At 51.9% G+C, this 13,423-nt stretch overlaps 9 protein-coding genes across 9 annotated transcripts; 4 read left to right on the forward strand and 5 right to left on the reverse strand.

Annotated features, from left to right (window-relative positions):
* Positions 1 to 350: 350 nt before the first annotated feature.
* On the reverse strand, positions 351 to 729 carry BDP55DRAFT_526254 (uncharacterized protein; the record flags this gene model as incomplete). Its single annotated transcript, XM_060567809.1, has 4 exons — positions 351 to 385; positions 436 to 511; positions 567 to 597; positions 653 to 729. Coding segments are annotated over 4 exons (219 nt in total), but the record flags the coding sequence as incomplete, so codon positions are not given.
* An 18-nt stretch (positions 730 to 747) lies between these two features.
* Positions 748 to 1,265, reverse strand: BDP55DRAFT_555081 (uncharacterized protein; the record flags this gene model as incomplete). Its single annotated transcript, XM_060569451.1, has 2 exons — positions 748 to 947; positions 1,010 to 1,265. The coding sequence occupies 2 exons, from the start codon at positions 1,263 to 1,265 to the stop codon at positions 748 to 750; spliced, it is 456 nt and encodes a 151-aa protein (XP_060428254.1).
* A 918-nt stretch (positions 1,266 to 2,183) lies between these two features.
* Positions 2,184 to 2,855, forward strand: BDP55DRAFT_554981 (uncharacterized protein; the record flags this gene model as incomplete). The annotated part of the gene is made up of 1 exon (XM_060569442.1): positions 2,184 to 2,855. The coding sequence occupies one exon, from the start codon at positions 2,184 to 2,186 to the stop codon at positions 2,853 to 2,855; it is 672 nt and encodes a 223-aa protein (XP_060428255.1).
* Positions 2,856 to 3,240: 385 nt separating this feature from the next.
* BDP55DRAFT_694976 (uncharacterized protein) lies at positions 3,241 to 4,171 on the reverse strand (the record flags this gene model as incomplete). Its single annotated transcript, XM_060577414.1, has 3 exons — positions 3,241 to 3,537; positions 3,594 to 3,691; positions 3,913 to 4,171. The coding sequence occupies 3 exons, from the start codon at positions 4,169 to 4,171 to the stop codon at positions 3,241 to 3,243; spliced, it is 654 nt and encodes a 217-aa protein (XP_060428256.1).
* Positions 4,172 to 4,955: 784 nt separating this feature from the next.
* On the reverse strand, positions 4,956 to 5,784 carry BDP55DRAFT_746831 (2OG-Fe(II) oxygenase; the record flags this gene model as incomplete). The annotated part of the gene is made up of 2 exons (XM_060580561.1): positions 4,956 to 5,502; positions 5,567 to 5,784. The coding sequence occupies 2 exons, from the start codon at positions 5,782 to 5,784 to the stop codon at positions 4,956 to 4,958; spliced, it is 765 nt and encodes a 254-aa protein (XP_060428257.1).
* Positions 5,785 to 6,560: 776 nt separating this feature from the next.
* BDP55DRAFT_510679 (uncharacterized protein) lies at positions 6,561 to 7,256 on the forward strand (the record flags this gene model as incomplete). The annotated part of the gene is made up of 1 exon (XM_060567709.1): positions 6,561 to 7,256. A coding segment is annotated over one exon (696 nt), but the record flags the coding sequence as incomplete, so codon positions are not given.
* Positions 7,248 to 7,743, forward strand: BDP55DRAFT_668241 (uncharacterized protein). Its single transcript, XM_060575221.1, has one exon. The coding sequence runs from the start codon at positions 7,257 to 7,259 to the stop codon at positions 7,518 to 7,520; it is 264 nt and encodes an 87-aa protein (XP_060428259.1). The 5' UTR covers positions 7,248 to 7,256; the 3' UTR covers positions 7,521 to 7,743.
* Positions 7,744 to 8,639: 896 nt separating this feature from the next.
* BDP55DRAFT_769667 (uncharacterized protein) lies at positions 8,640 to 11,028 on the reverse strand (the record flags this gene model as incomplete). Its single annotated transcript, XM_060581067.1, has 2 exons — positions 8,640 to 10,585; positions 11,022 to 11,028. 2 exons carry the CDS (start codon positions 11,026 to 11,028, stop codon positions 8,640 to 8,642), a joined length of 1,953 nt encoding a protein of 650 aa, XP_060428260.1.
* A 60-nt stretch (positions 11,029 to 11,088) lies between these two features.
* Positions 11,089 to 13,082, forward strand: BDP55DRAFT_633452 (uncharacterized protein; the record flags this gene model as incomplete). The annotated part of the gene is made up of 5 exons (XM_060572554.1): positions 11,089 to 11,667; positions 11,707 to 11,854; positions 11,901 to 12,130; positions 12,181 to 12,586; positions 12,652 to 13,082. 5 exons carry the CDS (start codon positions 11,089 to 11,091, stop codon positions 13,080 to 13,082), a joined length of 1,794 nt encoding a protein of 597 aa, XP_060428261.1.
* Between the last annotated feature and the right edge of the window lie 341 nt (positions 13,083 to 13,423).

Raw genomic sequence — 13,423 nt, forward strand, 5'->3', positions numbered from 1 at the left:
TGGTAAAGATCCTAAACTTAAACCCGAATACTATTCCACTCTTCCATTCTACTAGTACGTTGTCTATAACTGAGAAATAAATACTTCATCAGATGCGCTCCTAGATCTTGAGTCCTAAACTGGAGCCTTTTAACGATATTTGGGATAAAGTTTGCTATGAAATAAACCGTATGAATGGGTTGAGTAAAATGAGTACAATACGTGGTTCATGGGCGGAAGTGGTCTTCAGCCCAACTGCGAACACGGTTAAAGTTGCGGCATGTGTGAGGTTCTTTCCAGTCGGCAACAACCCTGCCGGCATCATCCGACCAGCTGAAAACCATGGGAGTCAGGTCACCGTGACATTGTACCGTCTGCCTAAGATAGTCAAGACAGTGGTCTATAGCTGCAATTAGCCGCACTGTTTTTGAACTTTAGGACAGAAGCATGGCTTACCAACGTGCATCCTGTGAATTCTGGGGCTTTCTTCCTCCTTGTAATAATCTGGATCCAGAGCCATCCTCACTTTATTCTTCAACACGTGTTAGCCATCATTGCAGGCGAACCGCGGGCCAGAGGTACTTCACCACGCAATGGAGGGTATGCATCACATCTAAACTAGAAAATCTTAGTTCGTTGCTGAAAACGCTACCTGTCGGAATGCAAAACTTACGCCACCTCGTAGTTGCCGTGGCTGTCTTTCCACGTGCGCCCAGCCATGCTCGATGCTTCGCTCCCAACAAGGTTCATGTACTGGCCTAAACTTGGTCAATGTGGTTTCGGTCGGATTCCCTCGGCCAGTTCACCTTTTAGCAGACTCTTCCATGCTGCATCAATCTCTGGCGATGGAGGCCCGACGTATTGAGGCTGTCCTTCAATTACCTCACGGTACAGGGTCCCATTCTTGTAGAAGTGAAGGCCACCAGTGAAACGTACTGTTTCACTGGCAAGTACACCTTTGATTGGTTCTTTGTAGCTCTCAATGTCAGCTCGTGGTCTGCCTTTTGTATGAGACCACTGTCTGGCATACCTAGTTCGGTAGGGAAGCCTTTGAGGAATCCGCTGTCGATGCGAGCGCCTGCTAGCCGAGTGTGAAGAACAAACAAGGCAATGACAAGAATAGGGAAAATGGCAAATAATAGCAATGAAATGAAGTAATAAGACCTAGAAACTGACACAATCGGCGACGAGGGCCTTCTTCGCAAAGGCAGCTGGTCTTCGCTACATTCGGAGCTCTCTTCTACAGACACATACTGCGTTGACTTGTCTGCCTTGAAGAAGTTCATGGTAACTAAAGTTTGTGTGGGAGAATAGATCAGTGACGGGTGACCACTTGGTCCATCAAAGGGAGGTTCTGGTTTTGGGGATTAATGAACCCCGACTGCAACGACCACAAGGTGCCCTACGACTAATGTGTCATCCAATGGCAACAAAGATCGTCCGGTACTTGACTGCAATGCCGGCAAAAGAATGCCGTTCGAGTGTGAACTGCTAGAGAAACAACTCAAAATAGGCACTATTTCGAAAGCGGGTTCGCCGAACGCCCGCAGATGTCGTTGGACTTTTCCGTCTCTGGCTGGCGACTCAGTCCGGGGTGGAGCTATTCGGGTGCAAATGACGACTCCCTCCCGTTGAAGCTTTGACTGCCAAAAGTCAAAACATGGGACCGACACAAACTCAATGGCAGAGCTGCGTTGATCTTGACATCGTCACATTGACTCTGTTCGGCACTCGACTTCGGTCCTCGGATAGGAGTACATCGCCGATCGTACCCCTCCATGGTCAGAATCCATGCCAACGGCGGAACGGCGGAATTTGCTGAAGCCTAGACTATGGATCTTGTATCCGGCGCATTATGCGCTGAGCTTCTTTACGGGGAGATGTAACCAAAATCTAAAACCCCATGTCGTAAAGTACGGGTATTGATGATACCCTCAGCTTCCGAGCCGTGCAGAGTCATGAGATATCATAGAGAGTCATCAAATGAGTCTCACGGCTAAGTAGACTCCAATCGGGTAGATGCAATACCCCCGGGCCCAAATTCCAAAGGTCACCTCATCGTCCCGCCGTAGTAGACAATCTCAAAGCCTAGGTCTCACATCGTCTTTGCAAAGGACCTCCAGGAACATCACTTACACACCTAAATCCATTCTCATCAGTTCAAATACACCATGTCTTACGATAGTGAGGATAGCACCCGCCCCATGCTCACTGAGGATGAGCAAGAGAAGGGAACTCCTCTTTCCCCCTCACCAGAGCTTCAGCGCCGCTACCAGCGCGAGGTTCTCTCCAAGCTCCTCATCGGTCTGGCCTTGAGCATCATCTTTGCCTTCTCCGTCACCTGGGTCTTCCAGTCCATCGTCCCGCCTTCCCGCACCAACGCCCAGGGCATCATAGAGAACCCCTGTGGCAACTCGTCCAGCGAGGCTCAAGCCCGCGGTTGCCACTTTGACGTGCTCTCGTTCTGCTGGGTGCCGGAGGAGTGCTTCGACCGTGAGTTGACGGACAAGTTCCGCAACGCCGGGCCGTGGGTGTTCTACACCGACCAGAACAAGACGGCGTCAGTGACTGAGGAGCAGTTCGGCTCTGATACCCAGCCCGTATACCTCACCAACAGGCTTCATAAGACGCACTGCGCCTACAACATTCTCCGGTTTCACAAGGCACTGACCGAGAATCGCATGGTCCACCGCGAAGACGTCTTGACGCACACGCAACACTGTACTCAAGTTCTCACGAGGGTTAATGAGCCGGACGATATTGAGGTTAGAGCAAAGATTCAGTACCCTGACTGTGGGCACTTTTCAAAGATGTTCCCGGGAAAGGCGAAGGAAGGTGTGCCTGGCCACAATCATGGACACTCCCACATAGGGTGAGACTAGGGATCGTACAACCAGATAAAGTGCCTATACTATGACTAGTACAACAAAAGCTTTTTTCTTGGCTGTACAAATGAGATTCTTCACTATGACTGTATATGACTGTTGTACTCTCGTAGCGGGGAAATGAGGGTGTCACTGGGCCACTCGATTTTGTCATCCAATAGGCGCCAATCTCAACCTCTAAACGGCCACTGAACAAGCTCTTGAACACCATAGTCTGCATTCCGCCATTTTCTCCAATATCACAGTTCTCGATTCGTACATTTAGTAGCAATATCAACATATCACAAGGCGCGAGTAAGCCAGATAAGAGAATGCATATCAGTTGTGCTACAACTACGAATCTATCCGCGACAAATAGGCACGTCTCTTATTCTTCTCAATCTGTCACCCTCCAACTCTTGGGTAATGCCCGCTCGGGTTCCTTTGACCACGCCAGTAGGGCATCAAAGTCATTGCAAACGTGCATGACCCCATGATCAGCAACCCGATGCGTGTCACCATCGATATGGCCTTCGGCAGTGGAGTCAGCAAAGCACATTAGAGCCTGCCGGACGTAGTTGAAGCAGTGCGCCTTGTGCTCCTCCCACGTTAGTGTGACCCCGCTATGATAACCAGGCAGCTCCTCCTTGGGAACACCGGCAGCCAAGAGACCAAAATCCTCCAGGATGGACGTCTGGTGACTTAGGCGTCAGAAGTGCGAAGAACGAAAAGATCGATGAGATGACTTACCAGACAGTGGATCTGATGGAAAGCTGCAATCTCGAACAAGTCACCTGAAAACAGCTTCTGAGGCCCGCTCCCGTCATATGGGAAGGCCCGGACAAAGGCTGGTAGTCTCGTTAGTCGGCGTTAAAAGCCTGCTTCAATGGAAGCTTACCATGGGAGAGACCTTGCCAAGAATCAAGAGTCTCGTTCAGGACACCCTGATCATGGAACGCATGGGCGGTGACCTCGTACTGGTCAGGGCCCGACGGCTTGGGAACACCTCTCGAGCTCACATCTACTCTGCAGGTCAGCGGCATTCATAAGGTGAGGAACTGAGGCTTACCATGTGGGACAAAGTGATTGTAGTCGCTTCCCACCGGCCAAGCCGTTATTTCGTGTCGCCCGGCGTCCTGTCTGAGAACCGCAGTGGTTGTCCCCAGAAGGCAAAGAATGAGGATAATATCAAGACAGCAACGTAACATCTCACAACGTGACATGGCGGTCCAGCGGATAGAGCCACGATCCAAGGTGTCAGCAAATCCAGAAGAATCCGTCTCACCGTCCGAGGAGGAATTGCGTCCAAGCAGTTTGCTTTCTTCCATTACAAAAGTGAGATATAGGTGTTCTACGATTATGGAGATTGATCAATGTCAGTTGGAAAGATGAGGCTGGTGTGGGGAGATGGGAAACCACAGAGTGCAGTAGATTCCTAACTCGTTGTTGTCGTCCAAGATGTCGGCACGGCAGGCTGCGAGGTTGTTCCTTTCCTTGCCGTCCAAGCTCTGTCTAGTGCGTTTTGATATACCGAGCTACTCGGGTGCCATGTGGCCCTGATCTTTTCGCCATCGATCATGATCCGATGCCTGCTAGCGTGTACGTCTACTAGAAAGGAAGCTTTCGGGAACCACAGACAAGCTTTGGGTTCCGGAAGAGGTGCTTCTAAGCGGTCGCGTCTAATGATTCAAGCCAAAATAGCCGCCATTACCGATGAACCCGATGGGGTAACGCACTTGGTAGACTACGCGCAGAACAACATCATGGTTCATGTCACCGGCTTCCTGGCATATAACCAAAAGTCTAAAAGGGGGCTGCCGTCTTCCGCGTGTTGTTGGCCATGATCTACAAAGCACTAGTGTAAACCTTTACCGGAGTCTTTAGAGAAAGATCCAGCTGTGTCATTGACCAGCAGGTACCATGTGGGGAGTATGAATATGAGCATGTAGCCTTTGTGGCCCTTGCAGATAGATCTCGATTAACCAGGACAAACAAGGTCTAAAGACTAATAGAACGTGTGACAAAGCGGAGTCAAAAGGGTGAAAGATGATTGGTGCGCTATTTCGAAACGTCCAATATCCCGGGGAGATAGTCTCCCCCCTCACATGCGCACTAAACCTCCCGGCGCGTCCAGATGTTCAACCCGATCTTTTTGCCGCCTAACGCCGGAAGACCGGCATGTAGCGTTCGAACATCTCCGGTCCCATCGGAATGGAGATTCCGCCAGAAGACGGCACTGCCGGCGACCGCTCGCACTGTCAGCTCTGTCTGGTCTGCGCAGTCGACCAGGTTGCACCACCGCTCATCCTCGACATCCCAGTCCACCGAGATCTTGGGAAACCGTGTCCCGCAGTTGGCACACTCCACATCGAGAACAGCGAAAAAGGTCGTTTCCCTGTTTGTCGTCTGATTTCTCGCCGCGGGGTTCGCTGCCCAATCGTAGTGATTCGTGTACTGCTGCCCCTCCAAGTACCGCGTCACTTGCAGATCCTCCATCATGTCAAGGTCTACGTAGCCCTGAAACTCCGAAGCGCGGGACCTGATGCATTGGATGACAGAATCATCCGAAGGCAAGTACGCCGTGGAACTGGTTCGTTCCTGCGCAGCAATGGATCGCCCGTCAGTGCCGATAGCGCGAGAGCGCTGGAACCTAGGCTGCCTGTATCGAGTCAGTCAACAAGTATACCCCGAATTTTCAACAATAGAGAAGAGCTTTGACGTACGCGAACTGCAGCAGGTACTGAGACTCCTCTGGAGTGATAAAGTTCTCAATGTGCTGAATGAGTGGATCATACGACAACGTCCGTACCGTATAGCGCGGGCGCGGGCAAGAGTTGCCGAGTGGGATCTGGAGCTCCGTCTGGGACCGAGACTTTGCAGAGAAGAGTGCCGCTAGGAGAGCCGCCGCGAAGGACATGGACATGAATTGCTTGAGAGCCATTGTGCAAAGAGGGGGAATGTTGGAACGGGGTTGACTGAAAGAGGTTAGAGAAGAAGTTTGTGGTCAGAAATCGCAAACGCTAAGACCAGCATCGTGGGCCCGACGGATATCCGCCTTATATGCCCGATCGAAAGGCTTCCCACGGGACTTGAGAGAAACTGACGATTCATGCCTAGAGATGTTTCCTTGGACCACGAAAAACTCTGAGATTCTTCAGAGGGGTTAGATTCATGGTGATCTCGATCCCCGAGGTTCAAACTTTGTCAACTTGAAGTTCCCGATGGGAGACGCAATCATCTGGACTTGTTCTCGTCGACGGGCGGCGATGCGTTGACTTTGATTTTCGGAAAAGGCTGAACGGATCAACGAGTCATACTATCCAGCTGTAGCTCTGCTGTGGACTCGGAAATATGGCGCATCACGAAAAACAAGAGTGACGACGCGTTGACGCTATCACGAACAGGAAGTTCACGACAGGGCGTCGAGTGACGAAAGCACCCGTATCCGTCGGACCGATGGTGTGGCCTCTGAATCTTGAACGAAATGGCAACTTCAACGATGAGTTGTCAGTCGAGTTGACAGCCAAGTTGAACAGAAAAAAAAATATTTAAGGGTGCATCTCGTCTCGGAAACAGCAAATATTCTCTTCACTCACTCATCAGGTCAAACACCTTCACAGTCTTCCAAGCTTCTTCAACATCTTCAGTCTACACCTTGCCTCCAGCACCCTTCTTCACAACACATTCATCTCTCCTCTTATAACTCCAAACGCCATCATGCATATGACAAAGGTCACCGCCATCCTTGCCTTCGCCGCAAGCCTTGCCGCCGCCGCTCCGGGTGCCAAGCTCGTTCCGGAGAAGCGCCAAACCACCGAGTTTGGCCCCTATCCCGAAGACAGCTACCAGGGAAAGGAGAATGGAAAGCGCCAGACCACAGAGTTCGGCCCTTACCCTGAAGATAGCTACCAGGGCAAGGCGAGCCAGAGGCGCCAGACGACCGAGTTCGGTCCCTACCCCGAGGACAGTTACCAGGGAAAGGAGAACGGAAAGCGCCAGACTACAGAATTTGGTCCTTACCCTGAAGATAAGTACCAGGGCAAGGAGAACCAAAGACGCCAGACGACCGAATTCGGCCCCTACCCTGAGGACAAGTACGAGGGCAAGACGAAACGCCAGACCACGGAGTTCGGTCCGTACCCAGAGGACAGCTACCAGGGCAAGGAGAACAGCAAGCGCCAGACCACTGAGTTTGGCCCGTACCCTGAAGATAAGTACGAGGGCAAGGCCAGGCGTCAGACTACGGAGTTCGGCCCCTACCCTGAGGATAGCTACCAAGGCAAGAGCTCGAAGCGTCAGACCACCGAGTTTGGGCCTTATCCCGAGGACAAGTACGAGGGCAACAGCATGAAGGAGAAGCGTCAAACCACAGAGTTCGGCCCATACCCCGAAGACAAGTACGACAGCAACAACATGAAGGAGAAGCGCCAGACCACAGAATTTGGACCCTATCCCGAGGACAAGTATGAGTCTACCAACTCCAAACGCCAGACTACGGAATTCGGACCCTACCCTGAGGACAAGTACGACAGCAACAACATGAAGGAGAAGCGTCAAACGACTGAGTTCGGTCCTTACCCCGAGGACAAGTACGAAGCCAAGAACTCTAGACGCCAGACTACAGAATTCGGTCCCTATCCCGAGGACAAGTACGAGAACAGCGACAAGAAGGCATAGAGTGAGTTTTTTTTATCACCCTCCCCTTACCTGCACCACGACTTTTCCATCTAACGCAATGAACCAAACTTTACAGCTTCTCGTCAACTTCACGAGTTTGAATCCGAAGTCTAGAGTCGGAAGCTACATGTAGTCTCGCGGCGACAACAAGAACCAGAAAAATGTGAAAAGGGGAGAAAAAAAACAGGCTTTGGATGGGGGGTTTCAGGGAATGTGCATCGCTGGGGGGGGGGGTATGTCTTGGAGTGACATGTGACTAGCTCGCAGCTATAGGTTGAAACTCGTGTTGTGTCTTTTAAACAGGTCCTTTCCCGTGATGTTCATGCCGGAGTGCCTCGTACTCTGATGTTGACTGGTGTAATTTCATCGCAGTTGGTACAGGAGCCGTAATTCTCCATCATTTCAACTCATCTAACTGAAGGGAAGTTGTCAAGGCAAGGCTACGTGAGACAGCCGAATCAACAGACACTCAGCGTCGTGACTGAAATTCACAAGACTCATCCGCCCAGCACCACATTTACGAAAAAATCACAAGAGGCAATAGTCTGATATGGCATGTCAACAGCAAGTAGTATTGCTCTACTCTTCCGCACGTCCGTGTCGTTCATTCCCAAACATGTACAAGAAGCATGCTTTTTCGCAGCCGAGCCCGCTACCCTCTCCCGTCATCCAGTTCCCCTCCTCCCATTCTCCAGACATCAGTGACATGACAATAAGAAGCGAAATTACATGATTTGTAGGGCTCTCGGTGACGTGGCAGCGCGAGAAAGCTTTCATGAGATGCAACGGCACGATGAGTTGTCTCGCAGGACTACAAACGTGTACTCGAAGACATAGTAGGTAAGAAAGGGACAAAATATCAAAAACATTTGTGGTATCTTTCCGGCAAAGCATGCTGCGGTGCGGTAAAGACGTGAGCAAAGCAGCTATATCGGTAACAGAAAAAAACAAATCAGCTGTAGATCAGGAGGTATGATGGTTGGCAAAGACAAGCCCGTGCCAAGTAACGACCGTAAGAATGTGTTTTCCCAAGGAACCAATACGCCGCCGCCTGGTCGTTCAGGCAGTCCAAGTGTTCCCATTAAGTCAGAGAAAAGTATGGCATATCGAGGAGGCCACTTAGGCCTCCTCCATGATGCCGCCCTCGCCGCCACCCTCTTCGCGCCATTCACGACTCTTGCTGGTGAGCTTCTTCACACCCGCCACGCGACCAGACCACAAAGATTCAATCGGCGTACGGAAGGTGAAGGCTCGCTGAGAGCTGATGACTCCAATGGCTTGGAGAACAGCTTTGCGGCTGTCGCGGCCAAAAACGGCAGGGTGGCTGATCCACTCGAGACTGCTCTCGAGCTCATGATCCAGAGCGGCAACGGTGTTGGCATCGATACCAGCACCAAGACCGAGGCCATCGTTGGACCGACTGCGTCCGATGCCAGTGGCCTGGTAGCCATTGACGGCGGATGAGTTGGCCGATTGAGTGGGCGATGGAGTTTGTTTTCTGTCGGGGGTGATGGAGGGTGAGGCATCGTTCCCGGGGTGTGGGGTGGAAGGGAGGGATCTGGTTGGCGGTGCCGTCGGTGGAGGGATCGGAGGCAGACCACCTTTTCCAAGACCCTTCAAAATAGATCGGGTCTCGTTGAGTAGGGTGTGCGCTCGGTCGTGCTGACCGCGCGACACGAGGGTCAAGGCGCGAGTTAGCATATCCGACGTCAGCAGCTCCATGCGCCGCTGGACGATGTGCGGATGAGGGGGGATCGGGGGCGATCCTGCCCATGAATTCTTGTTTTTCGCCTGGGCCGGAAGCATGGTGATGGCGAGCAGAGAGGGGCGGGGAAGATGGGAGAGCGTGCCATCCCGGAGAATGTCACCCCATGTAAGGTCAGCCTGGATGAGAGGGACCTCCTCGACAGAAGTCACCCGCTGGTCGTCGCCATCGCCAGCTCCGCCGAGCGCCTCCAGACCCGAGACGATGTTGTCCCAAGGATCCTGTGGCAGTTGTTCCTGGGACGTGTTATCCGGCACAATGACCAGCTGCACCAAGACGTCGCGCTTGTCACCGAATCTAAGATCGCCCAGGGAGGCCTCAGCATCACGACCCGTCGCGCGCTTGGTAATCTGCAAGGCACCGCTGATCTTGTGGAACTTGGCCGGGGATCCTTCAGGCAGCTTCAGCTTGAGCTTCACGTTTTGGTGCGAGAGCGTCTGCATTGCGCCGAGGCAGCCGGCAAGGCACTCGCGAAGCATCATCCAGTCCTTGACGTAGGTATAGGACGCCTTGGTGCGGGTGGAGAGCTCAATCATGGTATCGGGTTTGTGCGTCATGCCGAGGCCAAAGGAGTGGATGGTAATCTTGGCTGCTTCGGCTCTCGACACAACAAAGTCGACGCTGTCGGCGTCCGAAGTAGAGGCGTCGCTGATGAGCATAATGGTGGCGATCGGGTTGTTGTACTTGCGCTGCATGAGCAAGTCCATGGCGACATTGGCGCCTTCAACCACATCAGCGCGGTGGCTCTTTTGCCCAACCGGCTTGATGGAGCCCAACACGTTGCCCCAACCGGGCCACGCCTTCGTGGTCATGCCCACAATGGGTACGCCGCCGCCGCCCGATCCAAAGGTGACGAGTCCCATCCTATCTCTCTCGCCGAGGGTGTTGACCATGAATTTGAGAGCATCGCGAACAAGGTTGATCTTGACGCCTTGCATCGACGATGAGATGGGGACGACCACGACCACGTCGATGGGAACGTGGATGGAAGCCGGCATCGTCGGGCTTCTCTGGAAGTTGGTGTACTCGGTAGGCGCCGTTGTGGTGGATTTAGGGCCGCCCCAGGACGAGGCAATCGACGACACCCTTTGCTGTCGCGATCCACGCTGCCAATCATCCTCGTCCGTCTCGGAGAATTCTCCTCGGTCGTACTCTGGACTGCGGACTGGCGACGTTTCGACAGCGTTCAAGTCGAGTAGTGCTTGGTGCCAAAGCTTGAGCTGATTGCGGTTTTCGAAGCGAAGGTGGAACTGAGGCAGCTCCGCGACAGAGAGGTTTAGTGTAAGAATGTTCTCATCAACTGCCGAATGGTTAACGTCAAGAGACACTGCGTGCGTTTAGTCCAATCCCGTGAAGGATTGATGTTAACCGATTTTGCGGGGCATCGAATACCGAGCGCAATGTGCCGAGTGCCGAGAGTCGAACACCGTCTGCCGACGCTTTTTCCTCACAACCTGGAGTTGAAGGCCCAGTGCTTCTCGGCAAATTGCTTGGGGTAACTAATTCATGGACGCCGTAGACGATTAGAGTTGACTATGCCTACGCTGAGCAGCCGGCGCTGAATCCAGGGCATCACCGTGCTAGCGGCCAAGGTAGGACAGGATGTTGCTGTGATCAAATCATCACATTTGGAGGGCCTGCATACTTTATGTAACTTGCCCGGTGTACGTATAAGAGACCAAAATCTACTCCCAGCGACCAGTACATCAAAGCTGCGTACAAATTCCCCAACTTACGAGGCATCCCCAAATGAACCAACACTTATTTTCATTGTCCTTCCTTAACCCAGAATCAGATGACAGAATGGCTTCCTCACGCGTGACTCAAATTAGCAACCACCTCGCACTCAGGAACCCACAAACACCAGATACCGGCCCAGCAGATCCATACGCAGTCATTGAACAACCCCTCGGAACAGCCAAAAAGGTCCGCATCATCACAATCGGCAGCGGCGCAAGCGGCCTGAACATGATCCGCACCTTTCGCAAGCAACTTACAAACTTTGAACACATTGTCTATGAGAAGAACCCCGAAGTCGGAGGCACATGGTACGAGAACCGCTATCCGGGGTGCAAGTGCGATATCCCCTCGCATAACTATCAATTCTCCTGGATGCCGAACAAGGAGTGGAGCAGCTTTCTGTCTCCGGCGGAAGAGATCCAGGCGTACTTGTGTCGCTTGTGCGATGATGAGGATTTACGACGTCAGATCAAGACTAATCATCTCGTAACGGGAGCGTTTTGGGATGAAGTCGCTGGAATATGGACGGTTAGGGTGAAGAATTTGGAGGACGGTGTGGAGTTTGGGGACCATTGCGAGTTTTTGCTCAACGCGAGCGGGATTTTGAAGTATGATTATGCCCCTGATTTCATAGCGTGCCCGGTGCGTTGCTAAGTCTGAGTTTCCTGCAGCAACTGGAAGTGGCCAGATATCCCCAGTTTACAAGACTTTGCAGGTTCTCTCCTCCACAGCGCCAACTGGGATGAGACATTTGACTGGAAAGGAAAACGAGTCGCAGTAATAGGCAATGGCTCATCGGGAGTTCAAATCGTTCCGGCTGTACAAAAAGGTGAGTAACAGTCAGGTCTCGTACCACCAAGATACTCACAAAAGAGGCAAAGACGCGAAGGAAATGATTCACTTTATTCGTGGGCCAACTTGGATAATGCCGCCGCGAGTTCAGACATTGCTGCTTGGAAAGGCAAAGCAAACGATGGAGCAGATTGAATTAGACGAGGATGAGAACTTCACGCCAGCACAGATTGCGAAGTTCAAGTCCGATCCCGCGCTATATAAGTCATTCGTCAAGGCTATAGAAGAACAAGTTAACAATAACTTCTTCATCGTCGGTGATCTAATCTTATCTCTTTGAACTTTCCACTAACTCTAAGATAGGTTTTGAAAGACTCGGAAACACACCGACAAGCCACGCAAGGCGTCACTCAATACATGCAATCTGCACTCAATAACGATCAGAAGCTGATCGATATTCTGATCCCCTCGTTCCCTATAAGTTGTCGTCGAATGACGCCAGGCGTCGGATACTTAGAGTCTCTGACGAAACCCAATGCAAGAGTCATCTCGGGAGGAATCGCCCGCATAGTCTCAGACGGCCTGATTACAGAGTCTGGAGAACACGTTGCGGTCGATGCTATCGTGTGTGCCACTGGATTCGATGTCTCGTTTCGCCCACGGTTCCCTATCGTCGGGCGAGGGGCAACAAATCTCCAAGATAGCTGGGCCAAGGACATACCGAAAGCCTACATGTCTTGCGCGGTCCCCGAGATGCCCAACTACTTTGGTAAGTTCATGTTGTATTGTGGTGGTTCCATTCAACTCCAATCACTGTACTAACAGACAATCCAGTCTTTCTCGGCCCCAACGCCCCCATCGGCCACGGCAGCGTCTTCACCATAACCGAACTTCTCGCAAAATATGTCGCCGGTATTATCCAAAAATGCCAAACCGAGGATATCAAATCCATCAGCCCCAGCCTCGACGCAGTCAATGAATTGTACGAACACACGCAGGCCTTCATGCCACGCACAGCATGGGCCGGGTCCTGTAGATCTTGGTTCAAAGGCGGCGCTGTGGATGGACCTGTGACAGCACTCCATCCTGGGAGCAGAATCCACTTTTTCCACATGTTGGAGAATTTTAGAGGGGAGGACTGGGATTATGTGTATGAGAAGAAGCGAAATCGGTTTGCGTACCTTGGGAATGGGCTCTCTACGAAGGAGTTGGATGGGTCTGATTCTACCTGGTATTTGAATGATCCGGATGTGGAGGGGAAGTAACCTAATGGGTGAGAGTCTTAGCGACGCTTGTACATCAGTTGGTTTTCAGTGTTATTCCCAGTTTCAAAGTCTCGACTGTCGTTTACAACGCAAGAACTGCCAATAAATGATATGATCACATGGATGAAGAGTCCCTTGTACAATTCAAATAGTCTTCGATATCAATTCTGTCGTTAATCCGTTACTTGCTTGCGGAAACTATGTCTTGCTAGATGACCCATCCTGGTTTAGAGCCGGGATTGAATGGGTCTTGCGCCGACCGGCATTCGGTACGAGTGGGATCTCGGCACACAAAGGCGCAGGGCATCCAACTTACGAATCTGAAGGTTCGAATCTCAAAG

The sequence above is a fragment of the Colletotrichum godetiae genome, assembly GCF_030913485.1.
Source record: "Colletotrichum godetiae strain CBS 193.32 chromosome Unknown BDP55scaffold_27, whole genome shotgun sequence".
Classification (NCBI taxonomy): Eukaryota; Fungi; Ascomycota; class Sordariomycetes; order Glomerellales; family Glomerellaceae; genus Colletotrichum; species Colletotrichum godetiae.